The 12262-nt window shown below is 40.6% G+C and overlaps 2 protein-coding genes and 1 long non-coding RNA gene across 4 annotated transcripts in view; 1 reads left to right on the forward strand and 2 right to left on the reverse strand.

Moving 5' to 3' along the window:
* Positions 1-190: 190 nt before the first annotated feature.
* Positions 191-3452, reverse strand: LOC144194408 (uncharacterized). The gene is made up of 2 exons (XR_013325883.1): positions 3409-3452; positions 191-1232 (listed from the first exon to the last, which is right to left on the reverse strand). It is a non-coding gene; the product is annotated as an uncharacterized LOC144194408 (long non-coding RNA).
* A 1366-nt stretch (positions 3453-4818) lies between these two features.
* mthfs (5,10-methenyltetrahydrofolate synthetase (5-formyltetrahydrofolate cyclo-ligase)) lies at positions 4819-7073 on the reverse strand. Of its 2 annotated transcripts, none has more exons than XM_077713477.1 (3): positions 6788-7073; positions 6214-6478; positions 4819-5717 (listed from the first exon to the last, which is right to left on the reverse strand). In XM_077713477.1, the coding sequence occupies exons 1-3, from the start codon at positions 6896-6898 to the stop codon at positions 5491-5493; spliced, it is 603 nt and encodes a 200-aa protein (XP_077569603.1). In that variant the 5' UTR covers positions 6899-7073; the 3' UTR covers positions 4819-5490. The 2 variants fall into 2 exon arrangements, with proteins under 2 accessions (XP_077569603.1, XP_077569604.1); XM_077713478.1 differs by lacking the exon at positions 6788-7073 and adding an exon at positions 6551-6649.
* Positions 7074-7712: 639 nt separating this feature from the next.
* fah (fumarylacetoacetate hydrolase (fumarylacetoacetase)) overlaps positions 7713-12262 on the forward strand; it is a 28963-nt gene continuing 24413 nt past the window's right edge. Inside the window, exons 1-4 of the mRNA XM_077713476.1 lie at positions 7713-7928; positions 8086-8196; positions 8497-8618; positions 9905-9954. Of these exons, the coding sequence (XP_077569602.1) occupies positions 7848-7928; positions 8086-8196; positions 8497-8618; positions 9905-9954 (364 nt within the window). The 5' untranslated portion in view covers positions 7713-7847. The remainder of the gene's footprint in view (positions 7929-8085; positions 8197-8496; positions 8619-9904; positions 9955-12262) is intronic.

Here is a 12262-nt window from a genome sequence, read left to right on the forward strand (position 1 = left end):
GGTGACTTCCTGTTGATTTAAGGGAATTTCCGGGTCACCTTGTGCTTTTTTTTATACATGTACAGCCTAAATCTTAATGACTTCGGGATACCGAGTGTTACGACTCCCCCTGGGGTATGATATACCAGAGAGTCGCAACTATCACAGCAGACAGGTTCGGTCAAAGATGAGTTCGGACACACACTGCAAGTAGCCTTCAGTTATTTTTATTTACATTAAAGTCAACAAAACAGACTACGGGATAACATAGGGGAAGCACGAGATATTAAAGTGGCACCCTCAAATAAACACGGTAAAACCCCCTCCCAGACAGGTGTCCAAATGAACACCCACAAAAATACAGGAAATCAGACCGAAGGATGCCACCGTTAAACTGATGTAATATAATCTAGACAGGGGAATAACTGTGTCTAAATGCACAAACTATATGTATACCCAAGGGTGTCTAAACTTATCTCAAGTCCCCCTATGCAACCCAAAATCATTAACACCACATACAAAATATAACATGGAGTAACGTACTCACAAGCCTGCAACTCAGCAAGGCAAGGGCCAGGGCAAAAAGGGGTGAACTGACTACTGAAAAGGCTTTAAATAAGGGCAGGAGGGATGATTGGGGAATTAATTACAGCTGTGTTTGGCCTGGGCAGGGCTCTGTCACAGGGGTGGAGCCAGAGCTGGAGATAAAACACCTCCTACTGGTGTGTGTCCAGGCTGCCAGCCGTAACACCTCCCCCCTCAAGAGTCAACCTGTTGACGAAACCGAACCACCAACCTGCCCCAATCAATCAATACACTCCTGTTAAAACTCTCCTAAACTTGAGATAGGGCATTGTCCGGTGGGCGTCCGCGCCAGCCGATGACAAGGCGTGGCCGGTCTGGCGGGCGTCCGCGCCGGCCGGTGATGAGCCGTGGCCGATCTGGCGGGCGTCCATGCCAGCCAGAAACGAGACGAGGAAGAGGTCGGTCCGGCGGGCGTCCGCGCCAGCCGATGACAATGCCTGGCCGGTCTGGCGGGCGTCCGTGCCGGCCGGTGATGAGCCGTGGCCGATCTGGCGGGCGTCCATGCCAGCCAGAAACGAGACGAGGAAGTGGTCGGTCCGGAGGGCGTCCGCGCCGGCCGGTGATGAGCTGTGGCCGATCTGGCGGGCGTCCACGCCAGCCGAGGACAAGGCGTGGCCGGTCTGGTGGGCGTCCGCGCCGGTCCTTTAAGTCTTGGCCAAGCCCCCTTCCTTTAGGAGACACTAGAATTTTAGAACGGTCAGGCACCTTACCCTGGTTGTTCGGAGGGTCGCCAACTCCCTCGTCCAGGGGTGCCAGAGCTTTGCCGCTCTTGCAGTCGCCGGCACCATCATCCAGGGGCGCCGGAGCATTGCTACCACTTCTGGGCGGGCAGTCGCTGGCCAGAACGGTGCTTGGCAGAACAGTGCTAGAAAGAACTGTGCCTGGAAGGCCGGCCAGCACCGGAAGCCTGGTTAGTGGCTTCGGCAAGGGTGCGACTGGCGGCCCCAGTGGCGACAGGAGTACTTTGCGTGGCCTCGGCACCGAAACTTGGGGTGCTTTCTGCAGGCTGATCCTCGCGGCGGGCATTTTCTTCATGCATTGTGCTATTTTATTTCTTTCTTCGAATGCGTTTACCTTTTCAAGCCACTCTTGCTCCAATTTTTTTCTTTCTAAATTGTCCTGCTCCAAAATATTTTCTCTTCCAATCAGTTCTTTTTCTTTTCGCTCTGCTTTCAAGGCCTTTTCTCTTTCTAGTCGATCTTGCTCTAAGGCCTTTTCTCTTTCTAGTCGATCTTGCTCCAAGGCTTTTTCTTTCTCTTGCCTCTTAAATTCCAAAACTCTTTCTTTCTCAAGACATTCTTGAGCTACACGTGCTTTCTCTACACGCTCAAGCTCCAAAGCTTTTTCTCTCGCAAGCCATTCTTGCTCCACACGTGCTTTCTCTACACGCTCTAACTCCAAAGCTTTTTCTTTTGCAAGCCATTCTTGAGCTACACGTGCTTTCTCTACACGCTCAAGCTCCAAAGCTTTTTTTTTCTCAAGCCATTCTTGAGCTACACGTGCTTTCTCTACACGCTCAAGCCCCAAAGCTTTTTTTTTCTCAAGCCATTCTTGAGCTACACGTGCTTTCTCTACACGCTCAAGCTCCAAAGCTTTTTTTTTCTCAAGCCATTCTTGAGCTACACGTGCTTTCTCTACACGCTCAAGCTCCAAAGCTTTTTCTTTCTCATGGCCAAACTCAGCCACGGCCTGTCCAGGCTTTAATTTGTGATTTCTGAACTTTTGGCGGTACGCCTCAGGCACCAGTTCGTAAACGCGCAACACTGCTCTATTTACCTTATCATATACCAACCTGTCTTCTATCGACAGTGTACTCAAAGCTTCGAGGCCTTTCCCCGACAGTTTCCTTTGTAAGACTAGAGCCCAGCCTTCTTCTGGCCATTTATTGGTCAGTGCTATCCGTTCAAACACACTAAACCACGCCTCGACGTTCGTCTCACTGAAAGGCGGTACAAGCGGAAGGCTTTCACTAACTTTAAACCCCCTACTTTCTACCATATTAGAACTCTTTGAGAGTTCAATTTCCCGCCTTTTTAGTTCAATCTCAAACTCCATTTTCTTGAGGGCCAGCTGATAAGCATACTGCAAATCAAACTCCATTTTCTTGAGGGCCAGCTGATGAGCATACTCCCTATCCCTAGCCTCATTTTGCATACGTAATATCTTTAGAGCAATGGGGGCATTTTCCCCAATAGATACAGCACCATATCCCTCTGGTTTTCCTTTTAAACAAGCCCTTGGATTTATAACTAGAGCCTTTACATTCAAGGTGACACCATCCCTGCCTACCTCATCTTTCTCCATCTAGACAGGGGCCCTTGCCTTCACCGGCCTACTGCACATGCAGTCCGTACCACCAATGACCAAACTGCTGCTGTGATAACAGATCTTAATGATCTCCCGGACGAGCCCCCACTTGTTACGACTCCCCCTGGGGTATGATATACCAGAGAGTCGCAACTATCACAGCAGACAGGTTCGGTCAAAGATGAGTTCGGACACACACTGCAAGTAGCCTTCAGTTATTTTTATTTACATTAAAGTCAACAAAACAGACTACGGGATAACATAGGGGAAGCACGAGATATTAAAGTGGCACCCTCAAATAAACACGGTAAAACCCCCTCCCAGACAGGTGTCCAAATGAACACCCACAAAAATACAGGAAATCAGACCGAAGGATGCCACCGTTAAACTGATGTAATATAATCTAGACAGGGGAATAACTGTGTCTAAATGCACAAACTATATGTATACCCAAGGGTGTCTAAACTTATCTCAAGTCCCCCTATGCAACCCAAAATCATTAACACCACATACAAAATATAACATGGAGTAACGTACTCACAAGCCTGCAACTCAGCAAGGCAAGGGCCAGGGCAAAAAGGGGTGAACTGACTACTGAAAAGGCTTTAAATAAGGGCAGGAGGGATGATTGGGGAATTAATTACAGCTGTGTTTGGCCTGGGCAGGGCTCTGTCACAGGGGTGGAGCCAGAGCTGGAGATAAAACACCTCCTACTGGTGTGTGTCCAGGCTGCCAGCCGTAACACCGAGCAGGAAGTGATCTAAGTGCTCTAGTTTCAGTACCATTAACAGCTTTAAAAGTCCAATTCATTTCGACACGGGGTAGCGAATGAACGTTCAATCACCCTATACCATTCCAAACGTATTGGACGTCAAGTGCTGTCAGTGGCAGCCACTGAGTTAACTTAGACATTTTCGTGGAAAGTTCCTAGCACCTGATGTTTCTTTTTTTTTTAATCTTTTTTTTTTAAATTTTGACACTTGAATCAGATGATGTATCAATTCTTTGCTAGAGAAAATCAATGACCAAAGCATCAACGTTTCGATATACTGTTACACCCCTACTACTAATAGTGGCTCAAAGATTCTGACTTCGCTCCATTCCCCAAATAAATAAATAAATACATGTATGGGACAATTTCTTTCACATTGCACTTCCACATCCCCAAATCATGTATAGTAGGCTTGTTGAACAGACTAAATCAGTGTTTCCCACCCACTGGTGTGCCACGAGAAATTAAAAAAGTCATTCATTGTAATATTCCTTGATAAAAATCTATATTATGAAATTAAAATGTAACTATTGCGAGGATAAAATCTAAATGACAGCAACCTAATCATAGATGTATGACCGTATTTACTCGCATATAAGCCGGATTTTTCGGGCAAAAAAATTATAGTATGTGAATTGAGGGTACAGCTTATATGCGCATAAAAAGACGATATGCATGAAACTGCAAGGTGACAAAGACAAAACACCATAACACCATGACGCAAATGTGGCCGATACAGTAAATTATTTAAAAAGAGAAAAGCTAAACAGATAAAATGCTAAACAAAATTTATTTTGGTCTATGAATGATATTCAAGAAAAAAAACATATTTTGCATATGAGGTGAAAAAACTTGCGCCTGCTACCGCTTGCTCATGGCGTCGCCAGCCCACAGCAGTTATTAACGTGCTCTGATTGGCCAGACGGGAATAAGCTTGACAGATTCGTAGCGTTTACCATGTCAGCACATCCCAGTAGTATTTAAGGCTGATCAAAGGTCTTGCGGTCGACCGTTAAAATATCAGCCTTGATACCTGCGTAATGTGTATCTCATGCTATTATTACACCCAGTGACTTTGTGAACACTCTACTGGTACGGACACACTTCCTGGTTGTGCTTACGTTACTTTCTTTTTTTAAAGAAATGCACATTTGTGATTATGAAATAAAACAAAATTCCACTTTGATTTTTATTGCTTGTTCCATAGTCAAAACTATTGCAGTAGTACGAACCATCGAAAAAAATCAAGATATAGAAACTTTACAAGCAATTTTGCCACCACTAGATCTTAAATGTCTGGTAAGAAAATAGAAATTAAAAAGCATCAGGTTCTCATCAAGAAAATTCAACTGTTTTAAGGCAATTTTAAGGGTGCGGCCAATACGCGGGGGGCTTAACTGCGGGTAAATGCGGTAAATGTTTGCAATTGAGACATTGATAAAAGCATGCAGAAATAAAGAGAGAAGAAACGCTGCTTTTCACTTACAAGAATAAAAGTCGCTGAGAACTGCTTGTCGTAATTCCAAAACGGCGTTACCTTATCCTTTTTTATTACATTTGTAGATAAAAGAATTGAGACGTCTAAATGAGAACAGCAAATTAACATTTGTTCACGACAAAGGCAACGTTGAAGTCAAACAAACTATAGAAAAGTTCCTTTTTTTTGTTTAGTAGTTCCCACATATGTACATTTCTGCCTTGCCGTGAGTGGAACTAATGGGCGACCTTAAATATGTGAAAATTTAATCAATATGAAACATTTACTTAAGGATACTAATGATTTAGTCAGTAAGACAAAATTAAAACATGCTTTTGCAGTGCAGAGCACTGTAAATGATCAATAAAGCTTACTTTTCATCTTCATAAAGGACTTCATCAATGAGTACATCATTGTCATCAACTGGGATGTCCTGATATAATTGCTCTTTGTAGGCTAACGCAATGGTGTGAGGCTTCCCTTTGGGGTGCTGGAAGCAGCGCTCCAGATACGTGTCATAGAAACCCTTTCCCCTGCCCAGACGCTTTCCTGATAGATCAAAGCCCAGACCTGGCATCAAGATGAGATCCAGACCCCCTGGAAAAGGTTTAATCCAAATGAGATTTCAATTGTATTACACTAGGAAAAAAAACCAAAGTAGTTTAAAAATTAAAGACGTGAGGCAGCAAATTTCCCTACCAGAAAGATATGATTGTTTGTCTGAGCATAACACATGTAATCGATATTACTGAATCAAAACCATGCACTGAAAAATAGTTGTGGCTATGTCAAATGACATTGTGACAATTCTTAAGTCAAAGTTATAATTGGCTTGCAAATGTGGAAATGAAAATTAGTAGTTTTTATTTTTTTTATTTTTAAAGGTGAGCTCTCGGGCGACCGGAACACGTGTGAAGTAACCCTGATAAAGTCACTTCATTATATAGTATATCGGCTTTAGATATTGGTATCAGCCTTCAAAAATCTCATTTGACCAATTTATAACTTAATTGACCAATTTATAATTTCATTTGCTATCTTAAAAAGCAAAATTTAAAATGAAAAAAAGGACACCGAATAGCCAACAGTCTACCTGCAGAGAATGCATCTTCTCTGCTCTTGTCATCTTTAGCAGGCTGTAGGATATTCCAAGATGTTTTGGGTAGTGTGGCCATGTCCTCCATACTATCGAGTTTTAGCATGTCCATGTGGTTGCTGTTCTGCTCATATCTGGGGACGAAGCAGCTTTTACCAACTTTAAACATGTTTTTTATGATTTCCTCGGTGCAAACTTCATCATTCATGCTGAGGAACACAGCAATACGTTTAGCAGCCACATACTTTGGATGTCTGATGAGCTGAAAGAGACAACGAAGGGCAATTAGAGAATGAAAGGGTATGAGTTAATCCTGGAAAAAAAATGTAATTACCGATCTCGGTAGATGTTCAATCGGTTGTGATGGGTGAAGATAATGCAAATAATAACCCACTAAAGGCAACCGGAGCGATCAGAGACGCCTGTATGCTGTATTATAACTGATTAGAAAAAAAATGGGACTTTTAAAACGGAATACCTTGAACAATTACTCAATTATAAGGTATATTGTATTCGCCTTACGTTAGAGAACCAGTTTAAAAAGTATTAGTGTAGGATGACATTCACTTACCTTTTGGCAAACAATTAATGACTGTCGGTTTTTCTCCTGTTCACTTAACTGTGCAAGCCGGCGCTTTATTTCTTTTCTAAGCGTTTGTTTAGCTGCTCGCGCGGCGGCCATTATTTCGTTTTAAAAACAAAAACTGTGCTCTTTGTATATGCCTAACTTATCTGCAACAGAAAGCGTTTTCTCTCATTAAATATTAACTGTCAACAAGTGATAAAGGGAATTGGAAAGTGGACCGTAGATATCTCATATATGACTAGATGTCAAATGCGCGTTGTGGGCGACAACGCAAGCGAACGTCGTCTCTTGAAGGCATTTTTGCTAGTCCATAAATATATAACATAAGATTTTTAATAGTGTATATGTATGTATATGTATGTATGTATATGTATATATATATATATATATATATATATATATATATATATATATATATATATATATATATATATATATATATATATATATATATATATATATATATATATATATATATATATATATATATATATATATATATATATATATATATATATATATATATATATATATATATATATATATATATATATATATATATATATATATATATATATATATATATATATATATATATATATATATATATATATATATATATATATATATATATATATATATATATATATATATATATATATATATATATATATATATATATATATATATATATATATATATATATATATATATATATATATATATATATATATATATATATATATATGTATGTATATATGTATATATGTATATATATATATATATATATATATTCATTTAGGGTTTATGTTTACAATAATGCAAAGTTGCTTTATTGTGAAGAAAAGGATTGTGCTTAGTCATTCACCAAACTGTTTTAAATCAACCTCTGGTCTCAGTGGGGGTGGATCCTACAGGCCACCAGCGATTGGGTGTTAGGCAGAAGCGGGACGTCCAATGCTTGCAACATCTGTAAACCCTTACAGATGCTTCTCACTCAGTAACTCAACTACTTTGAACTTGGAACCCTACTTTGGAGAATAAAATGTCTTTTATAAAAGTAGATGCAGCATCTGATTTTTCTTACCACAACCTTCCATATGGCATCTTCTCCACTTTGGACAATGTAAGAGCTTTTGTTTTTTTGTTTAAGTAAATTAAAAAGAATAGGACAAAACATGTTTTCTTGCTTAAATGATTACTGTTTGTTACATCGGTCATATTATATATACACACAAAAAACACTAAAACAATCGATAATTTCAGAAGTTTTATTTCCTCAGTCCAAATGCCGTATTGGGGTCGCCATTGGAGAACAGATACTGGACCTGAGTGTTATACTCTCACTATTTGATGGACCTGTGATGTCTAAAAATCGAGATGTTTTACAACAGGTAATTTTTATGAAAAGTAACAGCATTGTTGCATTGCTATTTCATCTTGATTCAACATTTTTTTTTTTTTTACCAAATACATGTTTTAGTTGGCGGCAATCTCAAATAACTCCCTGAGCTTTAGCATAACAGTGTTTCATAAGGCAGACTTTTACACATGTAATTGTGTCAAAGTTGTCATTGTATCATACGGCTAGTAATTATTCAATTTTACGTCATCTACTTGTAAAACCATATAATGCAGTACGTAACGACATATGTTCTTTCCCTATGTATATGGTATTTTGTTCCACATTTTAGCCTACATTAAATGCTTTCATGGCTCTGGGATATGAAGCATGGAAGGAGACAAGGCGTACTTTGCAAATTTTGCTTTCGGCTAATGAAAGCACTTTAAGAGATGACTGCAGTCTCCGTAGTAGGTAAGTCTATACTGTCAATTAATTTCTTTCTTTTCCTTGTCTTTCATTATTTTGTCTTTTTACATATCCTGTGTATTTGTCCAAAGACATACATTAGCAAATATGAGTTTCTTTAAAAGCTAGAACAGTTTTTATGTGCAACATGGGAGTTTACTTGTTCTCTCCGGAGAAAACAGTTGGACAGGAAAGGGTTTTAGGGGATAGAGAATAGTGATATATACAAACATGATTGTGGGGATGTTTTGCCAAGCAAAGGCCCCCAAATCTTTGTTTGTCCTGTTGTCCACCTTTTTAGCAAACTGCACAGCACATGCACTGTGACCGATTATCACCATTCCAACTTTGAAACATTCCAAAAAGTCACCTTCATTCATTTTCCGAACCACTTACAAGTGCTGGAGCCAATCCCAGCTAACTACAGGCACACGGTAGAGAACAGCCTGAATTGGCTGTCGCAGGCCACAAGGAAGCAGACAACCATTCACGTTCACACTCCTACCTAGAGACAATTTAGAATTTTCAACTATCACAGGAGGAGGGAGGAAACTGCAGTACCCGGAGAAAAGTTAAACAAGCTCTGGGAGAACATGCAAACTCCACATAGTCAGGACTGACCTGTGATCTAACCTGTGACCCCAAAACTGTGAGGCTGATACGCTAATCACCGGGCCACCCGCCCACGCTAAATTCACTTTCATTTTATCAAAATATACTTTGTGCCAGCTATAAAAAACAACAGACATCCAATTCATTGAAATTGGAAGGGCTTGATGTTTGGGTATACAAACATGAGTTAATAATTAAGTGACCGGAAAATGCCCTGGGATTAAAAAAAATCTATAGGAAGTGACCCATTAATCAAAGCATCCATACACAATCCGAGAATTGCATTTTCTAGTTAAATATGTAATTATTTTTTATGAGGGAGACCCAATGTAGGGAAGGCCAACACCAAGGAACCAAGAGAGGTCAAATAGCAGTGTGATAGGACAAGGTGAGTTTGCAAGCAATGTTAGTGAAGTGTATTGGAGAGTCGAATGTTTCAAATTGTCTGTTTTCTTTCAGTGCTAGGTTGGCAAATTCATTAGCAGTTTGCTTAACCAATCTTGGGGCTGCTCAAGAGTAATACAAAGACTAAAAAATAGCTTCCTACTTGAAATGTTCATTATTGTGTAATTTTTATTATTGTTTCTTTGGTGTTTAAATTGATTGCCTTATTGGTGCTTAACACATTGCACTTTCATCTTTTCATTTTGACCTGAACTGTCTATCTTTCATGTCTGAAGAGCTTTTGTCCCTCAGAGTGTAGCCATAATGCATCTTCCAGCAGATATCGGTAAGTCTATACAAAATAATACTGTCCTAAAAATGTACTATACCATTTTGAGGCAGGGAAATATTTGCTTGAAATGTTAAGATTCAGGGTGCCCGGCGATTTGAGCGGTTAGCGCGTCGGCCTCACAGCTCTGGGTTCCAGGGCTCAAATCCAGGTGGGTCCACCTGTGTACTCCGGTTTCCCCTCCACATGCATGATAGGCTGATTGGACACTCTAAATTGCCCCTAGGTTTGAGTGTGAGAGTGAATGGTTGTCCGTCTCCTCGAGCCCTTTGATCGACTGGCCACCCGTTAAGGGTGTCCCTGCCTCTGGCCTGAAGGGAGCTGGGATGGACACCAGCACCTCCACAACCCTAGTGAGGATAAGGCGGTTCAGAAAATGAATGAATGAGTGAGTGAATATTAAGATTAGTCCTGGGCGATATGACAAAAAATGTTATCACAGTTGAAAAAAATAGTCTATCGATAATTATCATGATAATTATCACATTTTTTCTTTAAAATTTGAAACTTCAAACTACTGTTAAGTCAATAAATTGCTTTCCTCGTTATTAATTTATGAAATGAACTATGTTAACTTAAATTAAAGGAAAAGGGAAACAATGTAAATTAACCTCATTTGTGGCCATTTAAAAAAAAGAAATAAAAAGTTGGATGAACTTTTCTAACCCAAGTTAACAGGTTTTAGATTCATGCAACATATTCATAACATTTGCACGAAATGGGGAAGCTCCTTGATTTCAAGTAAGAAAAGGATTACAGGCCTTCCTCAAATGAGGAGAGTGGGTTAAAATGGGTTGTGGACATATTAACAAGGCTGCTGTTTGTGCACTTCTTTTAAGAGGCATTTTAGAAAAAGAAATCGACAGGGAGACTTCACTTAAATCTTTAGTTGGCCGGCTCGTTGTTGTCCTGCATCTCATGATCTCCGATTTTGGCTGTGTTACAGTCCTTTTGCTTTGATGCTGTGTTCTATTGCTAAGCATGCTTAAAAAAAGTTTTTGTCCCTTACTATGTTCTTCGCCAGGTCGCTTCAGCACCTGCGTTCTCTGTGGTGTTTGGGTGGTGAAATTGCAGTTTAAATGTCACAGATTTTATCTAAAGTTTTTATTAATATTGTTGACAAAAATGATTTGACAATAAATATCGTCATCGTGTTAGTGCCCAGATCTAATTAAGTTACAGCTGAATTTGAAATTAAACCATCAAAAAATAAAAAGATTTATGCCGTTCATTTTCATTTAAAAGTTTCTCAACTCCTGAATAAATATATCAGATATTGTTGAGTGAATTGATCTTTCGCGTATCGTTGCCTGTCGACCTCCCGCTCCATTCTTCCTATTCATGAACAAGACCTCAAGATCTCCACTTGATTCCTAACTTGGAGAGGCATTACACCATTTTCCTACTAAGGACCATGGTCTAAGATTTTGAGGCACTGATTCCAATTGCTTCATACTTGGAGTTCAAAGCCTGATGAAGCCAACAGAACATAATCTGGAAAAAAGCAGGCATGCAATACCGATGCCACAAAACCGGACGCCCTCAACACCACGGCTGCACCTAGATATTCTGTCCATAAAAGTTATGAATCGAATTGGTGACATAAGGAAGCCCTGGTGGAGTCCAACCGCCACTTGAAATGGATCCGGGCTTACTGCTTACTATGCGCACCAGACTGACAGTGGTCATATAGGGACTGAACCGCGTGTATTGGGGGCTCTGGAACCCCAACTCCCAGATTACCAGCCACGAGACTCCCCTGTGGACCCGGACGCCTCATGTAGACTGGTTGGGCGAACTCCTAAGCCACCCCCCTCCCCGAGGACCCTGCTGAGGGTGTAGAGTTGATCCACTGTTCCACGGCCATGACGAAAACCACACTGTTCCTCCTAAATCCAAGATTCGACATCCCGACGGACCCTCCTCTCCAGTACTCTGGAATAGACTTTCCCGGGGAGGGCGAGGAGTGTGATACCCCGACAATTGGAACACACCCTCCGGTTCCCTTTTTTAAAAGGAGAAACAGACCCCGGTCTGCCAATAAGTAAGCCCACAGTGGAATTGTCTAAATGTGCAAAGTGTGCAAATAAAAATACATTCTTGTGAGGCGAAGAGGTCCAAGATGTAGCAGCTTGCGTTTGCGTTGAGGTTGCAATGTTGCACAGTGCAGTGACCGATGGTCTCCCCGAAGCACTGCTGGTTTCCTTGGTCACCAAGGTGCACGTGCTGTTGTTCACCGCCAGAAGCTTGCATCTTTGGATGTGCAAATTCACATGTGGACGAACAAACCTGGACTCTTAGGAAT

This window comes from Stigmatopora nigra, chromosome 3, assembly GCF_051989575.1.
Source record: "Stigmatopora nigra isolate UIUO_SnigA chromosome 3, RoL_Snig_1.1, whole genome shotgun sequence".
NCBI lineage: Eukaryota > Metazoa > Chordata > Actinopteri > Syngnathiformes > Syngnathidae > Stigmatopora > Stigmatopora nigra.

Coding starts and splice junctions, on each gene's coding strand:
- mthfs (XM_077713477.1), bottom strand. CDS start 6,898: ATGGCCGCCGCGCGAGCAGCTAAACAAACGCTTAGAAAAGAAATAAAG. Junction 6,479..6,787: donor CATTAATTGTTTGCCAAAAG/GTAAGTGAATGT, acceptor TGTCTCTTTCAG/CTCATCAGACATCCAAAGTA. Junction 5,718..6,213: donor AGAAGATGCATTCTCTGCAG/GTAGACTGTTGG, acceptor AACCTTTTCCAG/GGGGTCTGGATCTCATCTTG.